The 23211-nt window shown below is 44.2% G+C and overlaps 3 protein-coding genes across 3 annotated transcripts; 2 read left to right on the top strand and 1 right to left on the bottom strand.

The window, feature by feature from the left end:
- Positions 1 to 5728: 5728 nt before the first annotated feature.
- Positions 5729 to 6436, top strand: LOC100831291 (puroindoline-B). The gene has a single exon (XM_003578727.4). It carries the CDS (start codon positions 5789 to 5791, stop codon positions 6266 to 6268), a length of 480 nt encoding a protein of 159 aa, XP_003578775.1. The 5' UTR covers positions 5729 to 5788; the 3' UTR covers positions 6269 to 6436.
- Positions 6437 to 7900: 1464 nt separating this feature from the next.
- LOC100826288 (serine/arginine-rich SC35-like splicing factor SCL30) lies at positions 7901 to 12461 on the bottom strand. Its single transcript, XM_003578710.4, has 8 exons — positions 12308 to 12461; positions 11194 to 11431; positions 10989 to 11066; positions 9874 to 10038; positions 9751 to 9794; positions 9008 to 9071; positions 8719 to 8898; positions 7901 to 8298 (listed from the first exon to the last, which is right to left on the bottom strand). Exons 2-8 carry the CDS (start codon positions 11421 to 11423, stop codon positions 8172 to 8174), a joined length of 888 nt encoding a protein of 295 aa, XP_003578758.1. The 5' UTR covers positions 11424 to 11431; positions 12308 to 12461; the 3' UTR covers positions 7901 to 8171.
- Positions 12462 to 15594: 3133 nt separating this feature from the next.
- LOC100838046 lies at positions 15595 to 20240 on the top strand. Its single transcript, XM_014902131.2, has 5 exons — positions 15595 to 16103; positions 17852 to 18021; positions 18617 to 19461; positions 19570 to 19719; positions 19798 to 20240. The coding sequence occupies exons 3-5, from the start codon at positions 18982 to 18984 to the stop codon at positions 20212 to 20214; spliced, it is 1047 nt and encodes a 348-aa protein (XP_014757617.1). The 5' UTR covers positions 15595 to 16103; positions 17852 to 18021; positions 18617 to 18981; the 3' UTR covers positions 20215 to 20240.
- The last annotated feature ends 2971 nt before the right edge of the window (positions 20241 to 23211 follow it).

Below are 23211 nucleotides of genomic sequence, written 5' to 3'. Positions count from 1 at the left end.
TGTTGATAAAGCATCATATTGTAGCCCAATTTCTATTGGTGTGTGTAATAAAATGTCACGTACCGTACCGGTGTATGTGACAAAAAAAATGTTTTCATGGGACAGTGCATGAATAAATGTTCATCTTCTGGGTTTCTCTTGTGAACATCCGAGTATATATGCTGCACCTCTTCTGTGTGTGGTGATTTGTGCACAATATCTTTAAACAAAACTATATAATATAAACTTGTGAAAGGATTAAAAAAAGAGAGAAGAGGGTGAGATCGATGATTCATATATATACAAGATAATTATTATGTGCTTGGATGTCCATGCTTTGTTTTAATTTAACTAACAAACTAAAGAAATTAATCCATCTAATAGCTTTACATGTGAATTAAATAAAGAGTAAAATGCACCCGAAATCCCCATTCTTTCGTGAAGATGTCAAGTAGGTTCCTAATCTTTAAAAATGCACGTTTAGGTCCGCATTGTTTGTTAAGTAGTTCATCCCAGGTCCCTCGCCTGGATGCACAACTCCGGCCGCATGGCGTGGCTGCCACCTAAGCTTTGGGTCCACACGTCAGGTGACGAAATGGAGCCCCTTCTTCTGACCTATGCATCGACTGATGCGCACGACCATCATGTCATTAAAAATCCAAGCATCTAACAAATCTCAAAGATGATAGCCCAAAGCGAAAAAAGCTAGAACTGAACATTATCCTTCTAAGTTAAGTCTAGTGCGCCAGCCAAATTACCAGTTAAAGATATATTCATGTACATCCATCCCCATTCGGCTGTATCCAAATTCCACAGATTCTTTGGCCACCATCGGAAGCTGAAGGGACCAAGTACGGAACCAGTATGTATAACATCCCGAAGAACAATTGGAGCAACCTCCCGCTCGAACCCGCAGCCACCAGATTCACAATAGGAGCCACCGGCGGCTTCAACACCACCTGAAGAAGAAGCGACCACCGTCGCGCTTTGCACAAACATGATTTGTGTTTTATGGAGAAAAGTTTGTGTCACTGGACATGAAGCTTTTGTCTATCATTTTGTAGAACTGATTTGGTGGTCTGAACCAAAATGTTGCGCACACTTGTTATTTAACTTTTGTTTCCAATAAATTTGCACGGTGACTTTGATAATGGAATGAACAATCTGTATGTGTGAGAATTGACAACTCACTGTTTGGATATTATGGAGGAATATGCAGTGTTTATAACTGTTGTCAGATGTCTTGTTTGAGAGATATGTGGCAAAAGCCAACTAACAATATGCTAGAAATTCCAATGATAGGGAGATTTGAATACCCGACAGATTGTGTGTCAGGAAAAGTCGGCAATAAGATATCAGCTTGAAAGAATAAGTTGGTCGGTAAATCATTTCTTATACCGACAAACTGTCTGTAGGTAAGAAAAAGTCGATCAGCAAAGACTTTTGCCGACAGGATAGACAGTGTTCCTTTCTCGACCAACATTCTGTCGGTAAAAATGATTTTCCCTACGAACATGTCAGTCAAGGTACTGACCACCGCGCGGTGACATGTGTGGTCTTCCACCGCGCCTCCTTGCTGACTGCCGCCAAACTTGTTATTCTCTTGTTTCCCGAGAAATTAAATTGGCTTTTCCAAATATCGAAGACCTAATTTATATTCGCGCCGGACGTACCTTTTCTCGAGTACGGCCCTGATTCGCACATACATTGCCTTTCTTCCATTGTTTCGTGCGGTTTCCTGGGTTACACGTTGGAGTACGTAGTACATGCGGTCATATGCGATCCATCATCCATGGGCCATGGCCCCCAAATCATTCGAGCCAAACAGCCGTTTGACTCGTACGTGCACATATCACGATTACTGTCTGCCTCGCAACCTCTCGGACGGCGACTCGATCAAAACGTACGGCCGGTCCTAACGGCCGGTACAAAACAGACGTGAACGTACGCTACGTACGTGCCCAATTAATAATTATGCATCAATGCATGCATGCTAAGGGTAAAGTGTAAGTACACGACACCGCTGTACGCAGCTAGCTAGCTAAGCTAGATAGATGCACATACGTATGATGTTAAACTCTTGACTCAAATCAAATTTGTTCAAATATAAATATATTTATTGTTAGAAAACGCACAGATACATGTAGTAGTTTGTAATAGTTTGACAACAGTTTACGAGGGAGTACTTATAGTCCTGATCGAAGCTTTGGCGGGTCAAGTTTTCCCTCGCCTCCCCAGCCGGCTTTCTGGCCGTTTGATCGGGGAACCAGTGGTCCACCACACATGGCGCCTGTTACGCGCATGCATATGATTCATACGTATGCTACGTGAGACACGGGCGTACCAACCAGTTGTACGTACGTACGTGCTTTCGCACTCAGGTACTCACGTGCGTGAAAAACGAGAGAGGCACGTATAAAAGTAGCTGACAAGTTGAAGGTGAGCACTGAGCACAGCAGGGCAGCGGAGAGCACGCAAGTACGTGGCAGTAAAAAAGAAAGAAAAAGAGTGCCTATTTCTTGGTTGCTTACGAAATAGTTATTCAGTCGTCGCCTAAGGCTGGTCATAGTGCATGGTAACTTAGAGTAGTAACATGGTTATGTTACTACCTCCATAATGGGTAATACCATATATGTGATGTCATGCATTGTGTCATTTATTAGGTTGTATACTCATCTTGTTTTGGTTTGTGTGATGTTGTGGTAACATATCTAGTTACCACAAACCTCTCTCTTCTCATTAATAACATGTCACATCATCAAATTTATTTAGTTGGCATTTATGTTACCAATTTTGTTACTCTCATTATGACTAGCATAAAAAAAGCAAAACCCAAAAAAAAAACACTATTCAGTTGAAAAATTAATTAGAGGGAGCTTAGGTCGGGACCAAGGCAGATGGAGCCACCATGACAAGCAAGGAAAAGTCAGGGCAAGACAGGCCACCATCCATGCATCCATCCATTGATCTGTCTAGCCACAGGAGCAAAGCAACAAGTACGCGTCGCCATCCGCCGGGACCTCCCTCCCTCCCTAAGCTAACTATTTCCTCCCTCTACCAAAATGTCTCAAATTTGTCATGTATCTAGACATTATTTGATATATAAATGCATTTAAATTTAGTCAAGTTGAGATATGCTTTAGACGAGACGGAAGTAGTAGCTATTTTACTCTTAGCATAAAAACAAAACGAGAGAGGGAGAGAAAGCACGCACGCACGCACGCATGCAGAAGAAGGCTGGTCCCGGCCCAGCAATGTTACCGGCGGTGGCAACGGGCAAAGGCACAGTGCTCTGCTGCACGTACCTGGGCTGGGCACTGTACTGGCTGCTGGCTGGGCCTGGGCGAGCCTGAGCTGGCCTCCTTGTCCCGTTGCCCATCTCAGTTCCTCTGGTGGCACGCGGCAGAGCAGAGCAGGGGGCGGGAGCTGCAGCAGAGGGTGCTGGTCTCTCTTTTGGGTGGGACGTGACTCGTCTCGTCTCGTCTCTTTTCACGCAGCCCGCGTGCACGCCCCTGCCGTTGCCACGAGGTGCCGCATAAATCTCTTCGCTTCTTCTTCTTGTTTAGCATAATCTTACTGAAATCAGTAGCATAATGTTACTGAAACCATGATGGATGGATCCATCGTTGCTCTCTCTGTTCACTGGGCGGACAGCCGAAAGCTCAAAGCACTCGCTGGGAAACACGAAAAGACAGGCGCACGAATTTGCATCCACTAAACCTTTAATCACAGGCCGCCAGCCGAAGCAATCGTACGTCTCTTTGCCTAGCCTGTCTATTTGAAGATAAAAGAAGGCTCAACAACTTCATGGCAACAATGGAAGCATCCTGCGCTCTGCAAATGGCCACCATGATTAAAGGGGGGTCTCAGCGTAGCATGCAGCCTGCAGGGGCTCATTCACAAGGGCGTGTTTGATTGGCTTCCTGCATAGGCCCTGGTCCGCAGCCGAGCTGCAAAACTGGACGGGTTTGGTTGCCTGCACGGGCCTTGCTCTGCACCCGCACGCTGCATTGCCGCTGCAAAAAACTGCCTCGCGCCTGCACGCCTTTATCTGCTGCAAGGCCTCTCACTCGTCTGTCTCGCCGTCTGTCTCTCACCAGCTTCGTCGCCCCTCCTCCGCCGTCCGTGCGTCCCTCCGTCGTCCGCGAGATTCTGCCGCAGTTCAGGCGCCGTTCCTCCTCACTCGCCACCGATCCTCCTCCACTGCTCCCGCTTCTCCTCCACCATTCCCTTTTCTTCACCCCGTCGCCATTCCTCCTCCGCCACTCCCATTTTTTCTCTGCTGCCGGTCTTCCTCCTTCGAGATGCAGTCCCCAACCAAACAGCGAGTTGCAGGGACAGGATGGCATCCCGGTGCCATCAGCCCAACCAAACACCCCCAGAGTCACAGGTCCGAATGCAGCAGCTGAGATAAAGAGATGGGGTCTCAGAGGTGGATCACACATCACTACTTCTTTTCCAAACAAAAACATTAGAAAATTGGAACCCAATCCGAAACACACACAAACATAGGGGAAAATGGAAGCCGCCTAATACATAGTTTCCTAACTTTAGGACTAACTTAACACCTATATTCAATAATATTAGGATCGTGGATGTATTTTACTTTTCACAACGGTACGGTACCTCGCCTACCTCGGTGCCACATAATAATTCTAAATGCAAGATAAAGAAAACATGGATGGCATCTAGAAACATCATCTTTATTACTTATCGTGTGCGACAACTATACTTGCCTTAGAAGAGACAATGTGTTTTTGTATGGGTCCTACTTCAACAATCCGGACATGCAACACCACAAGTTAAGTTCGGCGAAAGCATAAAGTCTGAAAGGTTTGGCACAACATTATTCATGTTTCATCATGTGAAAAAGGCAGTTCAGTACAGTAAATACCATCTTATCTAAAAAAATGCACAACTTCCATGGGCTAAGAAAGTAACTTTGACCGGCACATATTGAACTGAATGTGCAAGCGTATGAGCAAGAAAATTATTATGTACTTGTCATGTAAGTTATTATTAGTTACTTATCGTGTGCTAGTGTGCTACAACTTGCCATAGGAAAGACAATATCTAACAAATTCTCATTGATCCTCCTTGAACAGCCTACACAACACTACAAGTTCAGTTTGGTAAAAGCATAAAGTCTAATTAAGATTTGGCAAAACATTACTTATGGTCTATTTCTGGGAAAGGGTAGATTCAATACACGAAACACCATCTTATCTCAGCAAATTTCACAAAATCTGAATTGAGTTTGTTGCTAAAATACAAAATCAAAAGCATGAAGCGGAAGCGCCACGCATCACGAGTATGTACTCATGGTCTATCTTCGCCGAGACCACGCTGCACGAAACATCGTTTAAGTGCCGCATAGTAATTATACATGACAAAAAAAGGCATGGAGGGCATCTAGATACATCTTCATTGCTTATCGTGTGGTAGTGCTTACCTTAGAAAAGACAATGCCTAACAATTTCGTATGGATCCTCCTTGAATAACTTGTAGAACAATAGAATTCAGTTTGGAAAAAGTATAAAGTTTGAAGCTTTGGGACAACATTTCTTTGGGTCTATCCTGAGAAAATGGTAGATTAAGTACACGAAACAACATCTTATCTCAACAAACAGCGCACAAAGTAACTTTTGTTGGTGCATATCCAACTAAATTTGTAAGCCTTAGCCAGGGCAACACACAATGGCACATCGCGCCAGTACTCCTCTATAAATAGAGGGGGGGGGGGGGGGGGAGCCTCATCTCATCAATCCATCAACAATCATCACCACTGTCACCGAAAAGCATTAACAACATGAAGATCACCTTCTTCCTCTTAGCACTCTTAGCTTTGGTAGCAAGCGCTACCGCCTTTTCGCGGTACGCCGACGTCCGTACTGGGCAGGATCCGCACGTTCGCGGTGATAAGGGCATTAGTTCTGAGCAGCAATGCCATCAGGAGCAGATGAAGCTAGACTCCTGCAAGGACTACGTGACGGAGCGGTGCACGCTGCCAGGGGAGATACCGTTCACTAAGCCATATAAATGGGGGAAGGGCAGCTGCCAAGAGGTCAAGAACCAGTGCTGTCAAGAGCTAGAGAAGACATCATCAGAGTGCCGATGCAAGGCCGTATGGAAGATGATCGAGGGCGAGCTTGGTGGCTTCTGGGGTGTCCCGCAGAGTCAGGTGAAGAAGGTGCTCCAGGCAGCGAAGAACCTTCCTTCCATGTGCAACAAGGGCGAAGCCTGCGACATCCCCGTCGCGAATGGCTATTACTACTACTACAACTACTGATGGAGATGCATATGATATTGTATCTCAATTTCCCTTGGTGTGTGTCAATTTCGGTTGGTGTGTGTAATAAAATGTCACATACCATACCAGTGTATGTGACCAATAAAGGTGGTCATGGGATAGTGCTTGAATAAAGGTTTCTATTGCAGACATCCGATTGTATATGCGCCTCTTATGTCCGGTGATTTATGCACATTATCATTCTCTTTTCAACAAAAACACTAATATGCAAACTGCTTGGAGTATTAAACAAGAAATAAAAGAGGGTGAGATGATTCATATTAATAAAAGTGGCTTTTCATGTATTTGGTGCGTGAACAATATCTGTTTTACTTTAACAAACAGATAAAGGAATCGCCCCATATAATAGCTTATGCATGACATGTGAGCCAAACAATAAACCACTTAAACTTCATCTTGTGCACCATAATCTCAAACGAATATGGAAGTATCATCAATTTAATTTGTCAGCATCCTCGATCCTAGCAACTTACGATATCACAATTGCTGTTTCACATGATAATGGTAGTCTAGAACAAATATTAGGCATCAAGGCATGCATGCTTGATTTTAATATAAGACCAAACAAAACCATGGATAGAGGAGGACGGGATATTGACAAATCCTTACTTATGACGTAGCTTCTAGAACTAGCTAACTGGTAGTAAAACACAACCTCTAACAAATTTCGTACAAGCTAGGAACATCTACGTCTATCTTGAACAAGCTGGACAACACAGTAGTAAGGTTTCATAAAAGAACACACACAATCTGGTCCCGGCCCAGCAGCAACGTAACGTACCAGCGGTGGCAACGGGCAATGGCAAAGTGCTCGTTCGGTACTTTGAGTTCGAGACTATTGCCCGTTGCCCGTCTCAGTTCCTCCCGGAGCCTCTGGTGGCGCGGCAGAGCATAGCAGGGGGGCGGGAGCGCAGGTGCTGCAGCAGAGGGTGGCCTCTGTTCTGGCCTTCTGGGTGGGACGCGACTCGACTCGTCGTCTCATCTCGTCTCTTTCAATGTAGCCCGCACGCGGTGCTGCCTGGCCCCTGCCATGCATCTTTTATCTCTTCTTCGGCGTAATCTCACTGATATCAGTAGAGAAAAAGGGTGGTTGAGCTACACCATGAATCCATGATGGATGTACGGGATGGTTGCGCGGCCGAAAGCACTCAGCTCGGAAGCACGAAAAGGAAGGCAGGCACACGAATTCACCTTCGCCAATCAACCTTTTTTAACACACCGCACGGCGCACGCCGAAGCGATCGCGTGCATGCACTTTCTGCCACACCACGTCTCCTTGCCTCGTCCACTTATTACTGTTACCGCAAGATGAAAGAAGACTCAACAACCTTGCATGGTCTACCTGCTGTATCAAGATCCTTGCCTGGTCTACTTAGTACTGTACTTGCTACATCAAGAAAAAAAGAAGACTCGACAACTCATGGCAGCAATGGAAGCACCTGCACTCTCTCTGCAATGGCCCCCATGATTAAAGGAGGATCTCGCGTAGCTGCAGGGGCTCGCTCATTCACAGGTCCAATACCCATCTCTTCAACCTTCACTAAAAATTCGCATGCCTTTACTATGCAGCAGCAAAAGATGGGGTCTCAGACGTGGATCACACATCACAGCTTCTTTTCCAAACAAAGTAAATGGAAAATGGATCCCTGAACTGTCGTCACTCCAGAACACAAATAAAGATGAGGGAAATGGAAGGTGCCCAATACATAGCAAAAAAGTCTGGAGGTTCGACAGCAACAAGCAGGCACGGAACAGAAATATGTGTTCGCTAACAAGCAATACATTACCACAACCCAAAGGGTCCAAAGGGTTTTACTAAGACGATATAGTCGGATAAATAAACAAGCTAGATGGCGATGCAGCGGAGGGTGGTGCTCATCTGTCAGTCGCTGCGAGCAGGGGACGCGTCAGGGGACCTGGAGCGGGATCCTGGGGGCGATCCTGAGGATGGCCTGGCGGGTGCCCTCCTGCGTGAAGGAGATCCATCACTGTCAGGTGGGGGCGACCTCCTGTCAGCATAATAAATCATGGTAAGAAGATTTTTCATCATAAGAATATACAGGCATTTTACTAGACAAGTATATGCATATTCCAGAAGTAATGGAAAGGCCCAAGTTACTGCACATATACAGTGGGTGGTATGCAGCTAATGTCATGGATTAGCTAGAAGAATGAAGGGAAGAAAAACAACAATTAATTTCTGGACTTTCCAATAGACTTCGTGTCCATGTAGACTGTGTTTCAGTATATAACAGAACAAATTGGTGTGTGAAAACAACTGTGTTCGAGAAGACGAGGGTAAAGCTAGAATTTCTGCATTCAAATTCATCAAATGACACTTTGAATGGCAAAATCATGGCTTTGATGGACAAGGATTAATGACACAAATTTTAATATGCTGTATCATTCAATGGAACACTACAACTTACTTCTCATAATCATTATCAGCATCACGTTGGTCACCATCCCTGCCAGCAGGAGAATAGGATCTCCGCTTGCCTTCTTCATTTTCTTTTGGATGACGGATAGGAGATTTTGTACGATGAGACTCCCTTCCCCGTGGGGAAGCTGAGTAGTCATCTCGCCGTCTTGGAGCAGGAGAGTACGACCTTTTAGAAGGAAAGAACAATGTGTGGAAGGATTTAAGAATCAAAGGTGAAGGGAATAGCATTTAGGAATGTCAGATGCCAAGCAAAAGTACTGAAAATTATTGCCTACCTTGACCGAGGACGGCCACCCCGAGGTCGTGGGGAGAGGGAGCGTGAACGGGAACGGGACCTACCTGTATGAAACAAGAGCGGCTATATCAGTTGTACTGCAATCATTTTGAAATACCAAACACGTTTCACGAGAACTGCAGATTACACACCAAAAAAAGTTTCATAGCAACTGGAGATTTCACACCTTCAAAAATATGAAAAGAAAACTTGTACATATTGAGGTCTTATCTAATCATAAGATCAGATATCAGCAGCAGATAAGCAGTGGTGGATCTAGATGTCCGTGGATGGATTGATAAGCACACATGTGTTCCTTATCCATATTATAAGCAGTCAGTTCATTAAGATTGAGCCTCTATATAGCTGTAGTCTCTACGGAAGGTACACAATGTTCATCTTAAACAACCATACTAGTACGGTACGAATAGACCAAGAATCTCATGCCATATTCACTAGTTATGCACAAAAAACAAGAGAAATCTATAAGCTTGCAGCAGACCACACCCTGGCACGTTATGAGAGCTCATGCATTTTAAACTGCATGACAAGACTAAACATACTGGACAGTGGAAAAAATACGTATTCGGTACTTAAAATTCTGTCGACATACAAAGTCTAAATTGAGATAAAGCTAAACACTGACGGCACATAAGGAATTTTCAATACTTTTGTCCTCGTAAAAACCAAGAACAAAGATTTTGGAATTCCAGATTTGCACTTGTGAGAGCCATAGGATTTTACCATAATGGGAGGAACGGCGCCCTTCCTGACCTCCAGAATACCCCCTGCAAAGCAACAAAATCATTTCAGTGAGCACACAAGAAGATAAAACTGAATCTTCATACAAAAATGGGAATAGCATACCTGATTCTAGTTCTACTGCGCATATCCTCTGGCCTTTTCCGTGACTCAGCTGCAAGTACAACAGTTATCTCACGGCCAAAAAATACCTGACGATTCATGTGATATTGGGCTTCAGAGGCGTCATAAGGGTCAACAAACTCCACAAATGCAAATCCTCGCGGCTCCCTGTACATCTCAATTTCATTAGAGAAAGCAGGGTAAGGAAAATTGATGAAACATCAAACAAATAAGAGTGTTGAGTGTACCAAGTCTCATAAACTGTGTGTGTGTGTGTGCCTGTTATGTTACCATCGCAGTTAAAAAATTCTGTGTTTGGCAAAGCACAGTCAACAACTTACTAACATTTCCATCAAAAGGGATGCAAGTGCTGCAAAAACCAGCTACGTGTCCAGGCTCTAGTATCCAAGTATCTTGTGTCACGACTACGTAAGCGATCCTCGTAAAGAGTATCTTCGTAAATTAGCTTCAGTCCCCCCAATGTGTGAAAAGTCATGAAAGTGCTTGAAATGAACTTCGCTTCATTTTATCTTCTCATGGACCACAAAGTACAAAAGTCTCTTATCTTCTCCCCGTGAAATTAATTTTCTCAATCAACCGAATCTTTGTCTTCATAGAAGAACTTCTTGATTCAGACAAGACTCTTATCTTGCCAAGCAAATGAATTGTAGGAATAATAAAAAAGCATTCTTCAAGAAATCAAGGGCTTGTATTTACTTCAAACCAATACAACCCTGGGAATCATTTCAGGAAAAAATCACACAGTGCAAGTATGAATGAGCAGGAAATTAGTACATCAAATATTTTAGTGACAGGCATAAACCAGTGATGTACATCAGCAGACTAAAAAGGATTGGAGCATTTTCATGGAATTTAAACACACAAAAGGCGGTTGTAGATATCAACATCACGCCTAAGCTGGAAGAAGCTTGCAAAATCCCTTAATGAAACAAAGGCTATCATACATATGGTGTGATCAATAACTTCAGAAAAAAATTCCAGGCTTATGCAGCAACAATGCAGACAAGTGTTCTAACTGTTTGCATCTCCCATTGTTAGTAGTTAAAAAAAGCCGAAAAAATTGGCCACTGCTAACCAATTCGACTTTGTAAACTTACCCGCTGTAGTAATCCTTTGGCAGGTAAACATCCCTAACAGGACCAAACCTTTCAAAGGGAACTCGAAGATCCTCCGCTCTGCCAGAGTGAAGAGAACATTAAATAAGTCATAACTTGTGAAATTAAGTGTTGCTTCTTCCATGAAAGAGATATGTTCCATTATACTTTGTAAGAGAAAAGTGGTTCCATGTCACAGTTTACGCACCTGGCGCTTAATGGGATGTTGCGGACCAAGAGACTTCCAGAACCTTGCTCCTTCCTTCCTCCATATCCCCTCCTTGGAGGACTTCTTCCTCTACCACCATATCCCCTCCTTGGGGGACTACGATGTGGGGGGCTGCCGCCATATCCCCTCCTTGGGGGACTACGATGTGCAGGGCTGCCGCCATATCCCCTCCTTGGGGGGCTACGGTGTGGGGGGCTGTACCTCCTCATTGTGTTTTCTGTAATCAATAATTTCACATGAATACAGGAAATGTTAACAACAAGAAGACAGATGTAACAAGACAAGAAAAACTATTAGACGTATCAGTACATAACATCATAATAGAATTGTATATAGCAGATACCAAAATTTTGGACAACAAAACCTGTAAACAATGCTATTTTAAATGAACCTAACAAACTTTTAAGGCATGCACATTGCAGGCAACCTTTTGGCACAATCGGGCCTATGTATCTACACAAAAAGCCTAGCAAAATAATTTTACATCAGTAAAAATTTGCACAATCCAACAAAGGATGCACCTCGCAAGAATGGTTCTTCATGGCTCATCAGATTAATCTGGTAGCTACAAACATCTCACCAAAAGTTCACAAGGTGGCATGAAACCGTTAATTACTAATCCTAGGAAGATGCAGCTTGCCAAGACACCAAACTATCGGCGTGCATCTTACCACTCTACATTCGAATCTATCAAATGACTTAAAAAAATATGCAAAATATATGCATGCCGCTGGCGTGAACGATTCACCGGTTGACATCAAGGGGGCGTGTCTACAGTCACAAGAGCAGCATGTCGAAGAGAGCAATTCCCACGCCAAAAGCTAGCTGCTAAAGAGCCAAGGCACCGTGGCGCACCAGATTCAGACCACCATTTCAGGTCCGAAGAAGCTCAAGATCCGCACAACAACGAGGCTAGACAGGGAACAACGAAGCGGGAAGCAAATATTCCTGACTCTCGCGCGGATCTACGCGCACGCCGCAGACCTAGGGTTTGCGGTGGGAGGACCACGCAAGCACACATGCGCATGGAAGCACGCTCCCAAGCGCGCAAGTAGGAGGGAGACGAGGAAGAGGGAGAGGGAGAGGGAGTTACTGGATGCGTCCGGCGAGTGCACGGGAAGGCTCCTCTGCCGCTGCCGCCGCCGCCGCTGCAAGGGTGCGGAGGGGAAAGAGGTCGACGCAGGAGGAGAAGACGCCGCAGAGATAGATGTCTGGGGAGGGTTTTAAGGGCCGGCCAGGTTTTGGGCCTTTGGGGATAGAGAAATGGAGGCCCACTGTTTGTTTTATCGGCCGCATGCAGCAGGGTATGACTTTGTTTTTTTTTATTGCATTTTTAATTGCTAACCACATTTGCCATGTGGTAGTGTATGACTTTGTTGGTATTTCCACTAAAAAAAAAAGACTTTGTTTGGTATTGTCCGAGCATCAGTAAATCGTCTCGCTGGTTTCAATTTCCCGGAACCCTGATCACGAGATGCTAGCCAGTACGACAAGCTGTTTTGCTCTCCCGACGATGTATGCCCATTTGACCAATTTGATGCATATCATTTAAGTGTTTATGACAATATATATTTTATACGTACATTTGAAGTACATATTAAGGGCCCCGAGTTTTAATTTCCAACTTGATCCCCCAAATCTCATGACTGGGCCTGATGATTATGCATTGAAGTATGTAATTACAGTACCATGCCAGAGTATTGTTTGGGTTGTGATCGACATTCATGTTCCATGAAGATGACACCCTTGGTCGGTGTTAACGTGATGATTTGTGTGTGCCTTGTCCAAAGAAGATACTATGTTTTTTTTTCATGAAGAAGTTGCGCACAGTTCGGTCATTAGATATCTTCTTTTACTAGTTCAGTTTTACTATTTAAGTACTCCGCATTTGTTTTGCTTCTCTTGGAGAATATCCTCTTTGCTGCTCAATAATAAAATAACTTAATGGTGATTTTATCATGGATTTCGTGACATGACGCAGAAACAAAAGTGAAAACACACCCTTGATCCCTATTCACCACATGAACTCTTAAAGCAAAACAAGAAATACATCAAACACGGAAAGTTTTCTTCGCGAGGTGCCTTCCTTTTGCCAAGGAAGTGAAATATGTTGAATTCGTAGGTGGTAAAGTCAATCATGGTTAACCTCATTTGCAAAACCGACCACATTCGTGGAATGGATTATGGTAATTCTGATTAGCAAAAAGTACCATATAACAAAAGGTCTGGAAGAGTTCCAGATACTACTTGTTAACCATATGGCCATATGGCCACCATCATCGGTTCGTTAGTGTCTAGTGCTATGGCCAGGCCACTAAGGCAATCCATGAAATCCTTTGTTTTTGGGCTTACTTGTTTTCCTCTAATATCCTAAAGCTTTAAAGCAGATCAAATAGAGAAAGGGGAAATGCAGGATTCGCAAATACACTTGCATACGAGAAATATCAGTCTCAATTTTTCATGCAGCCTTATTTGAAACCAAGTTACAGGAACACATATAAATAGACATGTTTGTCACTCTAAAAGTGTGAGATTTCATCCAAGTTTCAGTGTCCATTCGTTTTGCACAAGCGCACACAAAAAGCCCCCCCTTTCGTGTAACTTCTTTTGGTAGTCACTCCAAGACCGTGAATACAAAACGTGAACTCAGATGGTAAGAGAATTATTATATGTGCCGACCTAGTATCAGTTCTGAATTCTGATGCATCGAGAGAATCATGCAAAAAAAGTTCAATGTGTGGGTTGTTCAAGCATGCCTTTTCATATTTGACGGTGTCCCTTTTGGAAGAATTTGAAATAAATTACATCACTAGTCTATAAATTTGGAAGGAATGAACATTTTAGTCCACGAACTCAAAATGCACACATAAGTCCGTAAACTCGAGTCAGTGACACAAATTAGTTCAAAAACGGATTAGGAAGGCTAAAAACGGACATGTGGCATGATCCCGGACCGCGGCTTGTAACTAGATTCATCCCAATTGTCCACTTTTAGCCTTGGCGAACCGTTCTTGAACTAATGTGTATCACTGACACGAGCTCGAAGACTTATGTTTGCCTTTTCTGAGTTAGTGGATTAAAGTGTTCATTTCCTTCGAGTTTATGAACTAGCGGTGTATTTTACTTAAAATATTATCGACATGGAAGCCTCGGAAGCATAAGTTTGGTGAAGTTCTGATTGTTGTACCATGAAATGTCAGGTCAAACATTGTTCTAAACATGTCCTTGGAGGCTTTTCACCTCTTCGCGTTGCGATGTAAATTTTTCTCTTGGTATTTGTTTTTTCTATTTATATGAATCGAACAAAGCACATGTCTTTTACCATCAAAAAATATATTTGACAATGAAATTCTGATATATTCGAAACGAAAACATGGTCTCCACAAAAATGGACGACATGAGGGGGGTGTTGCCGCGGGGGAGACGCAGGAGGGAGGGGCGCTGCTGCCTGCTGATGGGGAAAACGGAGGAGGGGAGAGGCACGCGCCGATTCGGCAGAGGAGCCCGGCTGGCGGATCGAGCGTCGAGCGGAGCAGCAGGCGCATGGTCGGTGAAGAGAGCAGTCAGCGTACCAAGGAGGCTGCAAATTTGTTTTTTTGACGCATTGACTTTTTTGGAAAAAAAATTCCTTCTGAAAAGGCCTTCTTTTTGTATGTGTTCGTGCTATACCGAACTTTGTTAATGATTGCTGCTAGATTTTGCATGCTATACAAAATTTCGATCGCATCAAAAGCAGAAAAAAAATTGAAATCCTTGTGGTTCACACAGTAAGAGAAGCCCCCAAGAGCTTTGCATCAAAAGCAGTACAATACAACACTGTCCTACAAAAGAGAGTATATCACCAAAGAAAATTCACAGGTACCATCCACGTAACGGAAAACCAATTCAAGATTTCATTAGCTGCACATTTGATGTAATAAAGTTCCACATTGTGTATACAAATGTCGACCTTGTATCCACGTAACGAGAACATCCTGAAAGATGGAAAATTCACCTCGAACGGATGATGAATTCGTGTCTACTCCTACCTAGAATTCTTGCCCCCTCTCAGGATTTCACCGATTCCCAATAAATTCGTGTCTTGCTGACTCCTAGGGTGCGTTTGTTTGGGCTCCTAGGAGCTGCTCCAACAGCTTCTTGGCTGTGGAAGCTGGAGACCAAACAAACAGGTATTTCTGGACCAGCTTCTCAGATTCATTTCGTTGGAGCGCTCCACGAAACTATACTAGCGACGAGAATCTGGGCTGTGGGTGCTTCTCCAAGCCGCTGCAGATTCCGAACTTCATCTTTACCGAAATACCCTTCCATCAAATTACATACAACACTTAAAATGCCACAAAACGAAAACGGTTCGTTTCTGTTACTCTCGCCCCACCCAGACCCGACGGCATCAAACCCCGCTCTCCCCCAACCCGAGCAGAACAACGTCTCAGGCTAAGGGTCCGCCGCCGCCACCTCTCTCCCCGGGCGACGCCGCCACCTCCCTCTCCGGCAACCGGCGCCGCCGCCCTCACCTCTCCCCTGGAATTCGGCGCCTACCATCTCTCCTTTCTCCCCTGCCGCTACAGGCGCCGCCGCCCTCCTCCGGCCGGTCCGGCCGCCCCTGCTCCCCCAACTTCCTGCTCCCGGCGCTCTCCTCCTCTCGTCTCTGAAGCGATTCCTAGTCGGCTAGTAGCCGTACTTCTCTAGGGTTCTGCCAATCTGCCGCCGCCCGAATCCACTCCGGCAGCCGCCGCCCCAAGCCAATCCACTCCTTGCGCCGCCCGCCTCGTCTAGCTCCGCCCCGCCTTGTTGGCTCAATCCAACTATCATCGGGTTGCTGGAGCTGCAGCAGGTCATGTCCATGCAGCGGGAGCAGGAGTTGCGACGGCGCCAAATCCGAACCTGCAGTAAGAGCCCCCCTCGCCGCCGCCTCCTTTTACAGTACTCTGATCTTTCTATCTTCCAAGTGTGATGCTGGCGCAGTTAGATTGATCGGCTAGCCAGTGTTCACTTTTGGTGGAGACCAAGGCTATTCTTAGTTCTCCTTTTATTAGTTCCAACTCCGTATGAGATTTCTAAGGGCTCATTTGGTTTCTGGGGTATAGAAAACCAAGGAAGCAAACCACGGAAGGGGATTTTGAAGGACGCGTGAGATCATCTCCCCCGTGGGGCAAGTTTCCCCAGCCTTCTGTTACCAAATGGAAGCGAGGGAGGGTAGGAAATCCCAGTCATAAAGAGAACTTGAAAATTCGTTAAAAAATAAAAACATGGAGAGAAAATTGATAAAAATACCACACACAATAGCAGAAAAAATGTATACGGAGTAAGAAATGTCAAGGAGATTACAAATAATGCTGCCAAATCAGAAATATTCATAGAAAAGGAAGAAATTAGAAACAACAAACATACAGAGAAGGCGGGGCAGCTGGAGGAGGTGGAGATGGAGGTGGTGGCAGCGACGGCGGTTGCGGTAACAGAGTTGGTGGTGGCAGCTGAGGTTGTGGTGGTGGAGGAAGCAGCGAGGGCGTGAGACATCACAGTCGCGGTCACAGCGAGCCGTGGGGGAAAATTCTGCGAGTGCGGACTGCTGAGGCATGGGTGATTTCCCAGGGAAACGGAGGGGTAGGGTCATGAAATCCGCTTTCACCTGGACGTCCAAATGCTCGTCTCGTTTTCGTGGGGCAACTTCTCTGCATGGGTTTTCCTCCCAGGGAAAAGGCCGGGATCCTGGCGGGAAATCAGGCAACCAAACGAATCCTAAAGGACTTTTTTTTTCCACTTTTTGGTGATCAATTTTTTTTCCCAAACAGCCCAGGCTGGATCTCCTTATCATTGATAACAAGACTAATGTGTACAACTCCCCCACAAAATATAAATATGAGGCCTTGAAACACGCAGGAATGAAAAAAAGCTAAAATGCATCGAAAAACTATCAAATGATATGGAATAAACTGACAGAAATCTATTAGTTTGTGTGTAAATGCCAGTATCCCACAAATTGAGTTGCAAACTCTCAAACGTACAAAAGTTAATCTGCCAATTAAATACCCTGCGAAGTGCGAGAGGGGGTGGTGGGTAGGAAGCGGGATGACCGGACGAGTTGGGAGTTGGAGACGGCCTTAGTGGCATTGTGTTTGGTTGGGTTGGCCGCGGAGAAAACAGCTCTGTCACTGGGTCAGCCATGGCTTGAGCAAGGATAGAGAATAAGGTGGGAAGTAAACAGGGGCAAAACAGGCCACAAGGGTGGATATTTAAGGATATAAAAAGCAACTTGTGGGAAATCAGCAATTGCACACCAACCAAGGGTTATCGTTCTACATTGGCAATAAAATCCATAGCTATGGGCGTGGTGCGTGATTTGATTCAAAGGTAGCATGTAAACTTGTAAAGCCAAGTAACAACCTAACGCGGTTTGCAAGGGAGACTAAAGAGTACTAGAGTATTTTTCAAATGCATGGGGGTGATCAGGTAGAGTTTCCTATTCCTTCTTAATTGGGAACGATTTTTGTGTAAACAGTTAGTGTTCTCCTGCAGTAGTTGGGTACCAGAAACAGATGGGATTTCTGTGCAAGTTTGTGTATTTGTGTGCTTGAGTTTATTTTTCTTTTTCTATTTTACTCGTTTATTGTTCATAACCATGCGTCATTTGTTGCAGACGGATTGGTTGTTTCACTGGATGAAAGGAAGGCCTCAGCCTGCCAGAAAGATTGTGTTGCTACTAGATTGCTTGCTTCACGGGGTAAAAGAAAGGGATCACCCTGCCAACAAGAGGATAGTTCGCAGAGTGGTAAACAAAAGGGATATCCAGGGCCTGAACTTCCAGAGGTACGTGTGGAAAACTTGCTTTGCAAGTAAAATATCACTATAACTTCTTGAACTGCAAAATTTTTTGGACCTATGCAACTAAATAAAGAAGTATATGATCTGTTATCTTACAATCTCCTATTGAATAAATTGGCCTTGTTCACCAGATTTTGCTGTCCAGCAAAAAACTATCTATTGTAAGTTGTAGATATCCCATTTTCTGAAGGAAGCTGGAGTAACTTTGTAGAACTTCTCTACCTCCCACGTATGCTTCTTTTGTTGTGATTGATGTGGCCTAGATCCAATACTGTCCTGCTTATGCCTAGCTAATCCCTCAGTGTACAACCACCTGCCCTCTTCCACTTCTAGGCTTCTAGCACCTTCCAATCTCGTCCTGAACTTTTTCGTAGCAACTCCCACTCCACAGCACAAGTGAACAGTGGTTTAAAGGTGCAATGCCTAAAATGAGTAACATCGAAATTTAGGTGCAAAGGTCAGAACTCAGCTTTCTTAGTGGAAAAACAAAAGCAAAAAAATTAAATAATAAAAATTCTGAACATAGAATCTCTCTTTACATCTCTGTTCATAAACTTTTCTCCCATGATTGTGCGTGCAGGATATCTGGCTTTGCATACATTCCCTGATGCCAATGCGAGATGCTGCCCGAGCCGCTTGCGTGTCTCATGCCTTTCTATGTTCTTGGAGATCCCATCCAAAGCTCACTTTCAGCCAGAGAACCCTGGGGTTGAAAGGGTGTGTGCGTGAAAATGTTGAAATAGCTAGAGATTACGCCAACAAAGTTGACCATATTCTTAAGAAACACTCAGGTGTTGGTGTGAAGAGATTCCATCTTTTGGATGCTCCAAGTCGCAGTGTGGAGGACCATCATAATCTTGACAGTTGGCTTCAGATGGCTGTTAAACCAGGGATTGAAGAACTCACCATTAGTCCTTGTTTTGGAATCAATGAGTATAAGTTCCCATGCTCAGTTTTATCAGATGGGAATGGAGACTCGATTCGATCTCTTTATTTTGCAAGTTGTGCCTTCCATCCCACAGTTGGGTTTGGTTGCTTGAGAAGCCTGACGAGATTATTCTGAATATGGTGCGTATAACGGGGAATGAGATAGGGTGGCTTTTGTCTAATTCTCTTGCTTTGGAGCGGTTCACACTCAACGGTTGCAGTGACATATATCGCTTGAAGATACCTTGCAATCTTCGGAGGTTGAGCTACCTGGAGGTGGTTTATTGCAGCGAGCTCAAAGTGATAGAGAGTGAAGCTCCAAACATCTCCAATATGCGAGTTATAGCTCGCTTCCATCTACAACTCTTACTTGGAGGAGCAGCGTCGCCAGTGAAGCACCTGTTCATGTATTTTCCCGGCAGTGTTCGTTATACTTGCGCGAAGCTTTCATCTGACACCCCAAATCTTGAAACGCTTTACATAGAGTCAACCAAGGAGGTATGTTCTAAAACCTTATGTGCTGCATCCTAGATTCCTAGCTATATTTGATATAATGCTTTGCAGACACCATATATTTGATTTCGTTAATCTGACATGTTTATGCAGATGGTCAATAGACCAATGGTATCTAGCAGATTTCTCCAGCTTCAGTATTTGAAGATTCATGTTATAATGGACAATTCTCCGAGATATGATTATTTTTTTCTGGTTTCTTTAATTGACGCTTCTCCTTCCTTGACGACATTGCTCTTGGACGTAAGTTGCCTTTCTTCATGTGAAGAGGTTTGTAATGGTAGTGGAACCATTGATCGATGATTTCTTTTAAATCTGCAGGTATCACAGCAACGCATGGAGCATGTCTCCATTTTCGAAGATCCCACGGAGTTGAGGCAGATGCCCGAGCAAATGCATGGCAAGCTTCAGAATGTGCAGTTCAGTGGTTTCTCTTCTGCGAAGAGCTTGATTGAGCTAACGCGGCATATCCTTGGGGTTTCAACGTCACTCAAGAAGCTTGTATTGAACACCAGACCCGGACGTAATGTGTATGTCCGCCCTGACCACAAAATTGGCAAATGCTTTGGCATGGAGAGGAACCATGTCGTGGAGGCTATTAGAGCGGCAATGGCTATTGACATCTACATTAGGCCAAAAGTGCCATCCACGGTTAACTTGTGTGTCCAGGCGCCTTGCAGTCGATGCCATGTTGTTAAGGACCTGGGTGATCCTGCTACCAGCTTGTCAACGCACTAGAGGAATGGTCGTTTGCATTTTCTGCACTCGTTTTTTTAGGGACATTTTCTGCACTCTTTTTTTTAGGGACCGTGGCTTCCCAGACAATCCGAGAAGGCAGACAGGCCTAATGTGCCGCCGCTACATGACGCCAAGGGGGCTGGGCCCCGCCGCTTAAGAAATGTTTTCCTAGAAAAAGTAAAGAAAAATGTTATATCCACATGAAAAACTAATTCATGCAGACTCGAGGTAAGAAAATGAAATCATTTTGCGTTTTATTTGGTATAACCCTGAACTTGCATATATGAAAGTCCCCATTTTCTCATTGAACTGGCCGGTTGGTCGATTAACCAACTTGAGTATCTCTCGAGCTTCCTCTCTCTCAAAAAAAAGAGAGAGTATCTTTCAGTCTCTAGCGGTGCCCATTCCTCCTTGCTTTCCTTTGGTCCACAGCAGCCACACGGCAGCCCAAAGGCAATGTGTTGGTGGTGAATAATGACCTTTTATTTTTTGTGCCGAATGGTGTCCTTGATTCAACTTATTCGTCGTAAAAAAAAGCACATGTGTTCTGTTCATGTTCATGTACTGAGAAGAGTAAAATACATTCATGTTCATTTTTAGGGTATATATTAGTAAGTCTTTAAAAACTAAGTCGGCACTCAAGAGTCAAGATGGCACCCCCAGTAGGGCAAGACTTACGAGCTGCTCGGGTCGTTAAGGTCGTGATCTATAATTTCCTGTTTTAGCCATGCACCGTTTACGTACATATACAAATACACGCACACTGATGAAATTATAATGCGCCAAAGAAATGCTCGATTTATTTATTTAGAGGAAGAATACATCTGTATCGAACGGGCGTTCGCGTTACATAAGACACTCACACATGCTGACATATGCATGCTTGCTGGCAAAGAAGGAAAGAAATACGGAGTACATTATTCTTGAACCACTGACACATGATAACGGGAAATTAAAGACGCACGTACGGGAAGAAAAATACAGCTAGTGGATCTGGATCGATCTCACACATCAACACACAAAGCCATGCAATCAGCGAGGAATGACGACGCAGGTGAGGGTGCGCCTCAGTACAACTTCGGGCAATTGGTCAAGCAAATGCTATTGCAATCGCCCGAGACGAAGAAACCGTTGGCCACCGGTGTGGCGTAGTACTTACAGAATTTAAGGCAAAGAGTGAAGCAGGTAATGTCGCACTTGTCGATGGGGCAGGAGACTAGGTCTGTGCTTATTTGGAGACACAGCGGAGGAACTACCGCGGCCGCTGGGGTGGCCATCAGCAGCTGTCCGGCGAACAGGGCCAGCATCAGAAGAGCAGCCATCTTAATAACCGCGGAGCTGGAAGCCATTGCAATTAAGAGCTAGCGAGAGCACAAAGAAGCTAGTGTTTGCTGGTCACTAGCTAGCTTAACTTGCGTCGATGATGTGAGCGTGCATTTAGTTACCTAGCTAGGGCTCTTATTTATAGGCTCAGGGAGGGGATTAATTAGTCCCCTCTTGGCTGTGAAGCCATATACTTAGGATCGATCCACATGCATGCAACAGAGTTGACTGAGCTGTATTCCCATATGCATGGGGCCGATCTCAAGCACGGCATGCTTAACTCATACTTGAGATTTAACAACTGATCATGGTGTATTCCATGCGCTGAGTTTAAAATGTAGTACCATCAACAAGATGGAACCTGCAGAAAAACGGGAGATCAGTACTGTTCAAGGCCAAGACTATAAGGTTATATGCGATCGATACACAACTTAATTAAGACCCTATGGGAGCATCTAGATCGCATAGTGGATCTCGTGCCCTACTGTCACATACTCCCCCCGTCCCGTAACATGAGACACGCACGCATCCCTAAATTGTTAATTTAACTAACTAAATATAAATTAAATAATTATATCATTAATTTTTTTTTTCAATAACGAATCTAATGTTATATTTTTTGTCAAAAAATATACATATTTAAATAATCAAATTGAGAATTTAGGGATGCGTGCATGCCTCATATTATAGGATGGAGGAAGTATTTTGCAGTGTACGTGTTTGACTTCCACTGGCCCACGTGGAAGTATTCTTCTAAACTTCTCCAATGAGCTAACTAAAAGTCCAATGAGCTAACTAAAAGGTGAAGCGTTTCTGGACAGGTGGCTAGATCAGGGTTATGGAAGAGTCCATGCAACTAAGGCTAGTCATAGTAGGAGTAACTTAGGTAGTAACATAAAATGCCAACTAGACATTTTGGTGACATGGCATGGTATTAAATGAAGAAAGAGAGGGTGGTGGTAACTAGATATGCTACCATAACATCACACAAAACAAGGTAAGATGAGTCTACAACCTAATAAATAACACTATGCATGACACCACATATATGTTACTACCCAGTATGGAGGTAGTAACTTAGACCAGTAACATATACATGTTACTACTCTGAGTTGCTTCCCACTATGACCAGCCTAATGGAAACCATTGGCACAACGATTTAATATATAATTTATTGGAAAATGTATCGGTTCATTTTGAAGTTAATTTAGTGACTTATTTGTCCGCAAATAACTTCTACATGTAGTCTTGTTGATGATACATTTTAAACCCAGCTTGCATTGAATGGAGAACAGAAATAAAATTATTTAAGGCTCGTGTAACAGTCGGCAGAACTGTCAGTGCTCTCGGTCTACATGCAGTGTTGTTTTCCAAACAAGTTCCGAAAGTGCCTATATATATATAAGATAAGTGTGACCGGCGCTGCTATACGTACGATGTTTATCGTACGACTCATTTCTGTACGACGATGCTGACTCCCCTTCCGTAAGTTAGTCAAGAGAGGAGGCAAATCACTAGTCCGCCGCGGGGCAAGCTCTTTCGGCCATTCCCGCGTCAACAGGCGCTACTGCTGCTGCTTGTAACGTCACTACTAGGCTGGGAGCTCTTGCGGAAGATAAACGCAGCGAAGAAAAAGCAAGTGCAGCGAAGAAAAAGCATCGTGACTCTGTCGTA

Source organism: Brachypodium distachyon, chromosome 4 (genome assembly GCF_000005505.3).
Source record: "Brachypodium distachyon strain Bd21 chromosome 4, Brachypodium_distachyon_v3.0, whole genome shotgun sequence".
Taxonomy (NCBI): Eukaryota; Viridiplantae; Streptophyta; class Magnoliopsida; order Poales; family Poaceae; genus Brachypodium; species Brachypodium distachyon.
This window is presented reverse-complemented; position numbering and strand designations above follow the sequence as displayed.

What these genes read in the sequence shown, in the direction of transcription:
- LOC100831291 (XM_003578727.4), top strand. Translation starts at nt 5,789, where the DNA reads ATGAAGATCACCTTCTTCCTCTTAGCACTCTTAGCTTTGGTAGCAAGC.
- LOC100826288 (XM_003578710.4), bottom strand. Translation starts at nt 11,423, where the DNA reads ATGAGGAGGTACAGCCCCCCACACCGTAGCCCCCCAAGGAGGGGATAT. An exon ending in AACATCCCATTAAGCGCCAG is followed by an intron (nt 11,067 to 11,193) that starts GTGCGTAAACTG and finishes TCACTCTGGCAG; the next exon opens with AGCGGAGGATCTTCGAGTTC. An exon ending in GCTGATAATGATTATGAGAA is followed by an intron (nt 8,299 to 8,718) that starts GTAAGTTGTAGT and finishes TTATGCTGACAG; the next exon opens with GAGGTCGCCCCCACCTGACA.
- LOC100838046 (XM_014902131.2), top strand. Translation starts at nt 18,982, where the DNA reads ATGCTCAGTTTTATCAGATGGGAATGGAGACTCGATTCGATCTCTTTA. An exon ending in ACATAGAGTCAACCAAGGAG is followed by an intron (nt 19,462 to 19,569) that starts GTATGTTCTAAA and finishes ATGTTTATGCAG; the next exon opens with ATGGTCAATAGACCAATGGT. An exon ending in TGACGACATTGCTCTTGGAC is followed by an intron (nt 19,720 to 19,797) that starts GTAAGTTGCCTT and finishes TTAAATCTGCAG; the next exon opens with GTATCACAGCAACGCATGGA.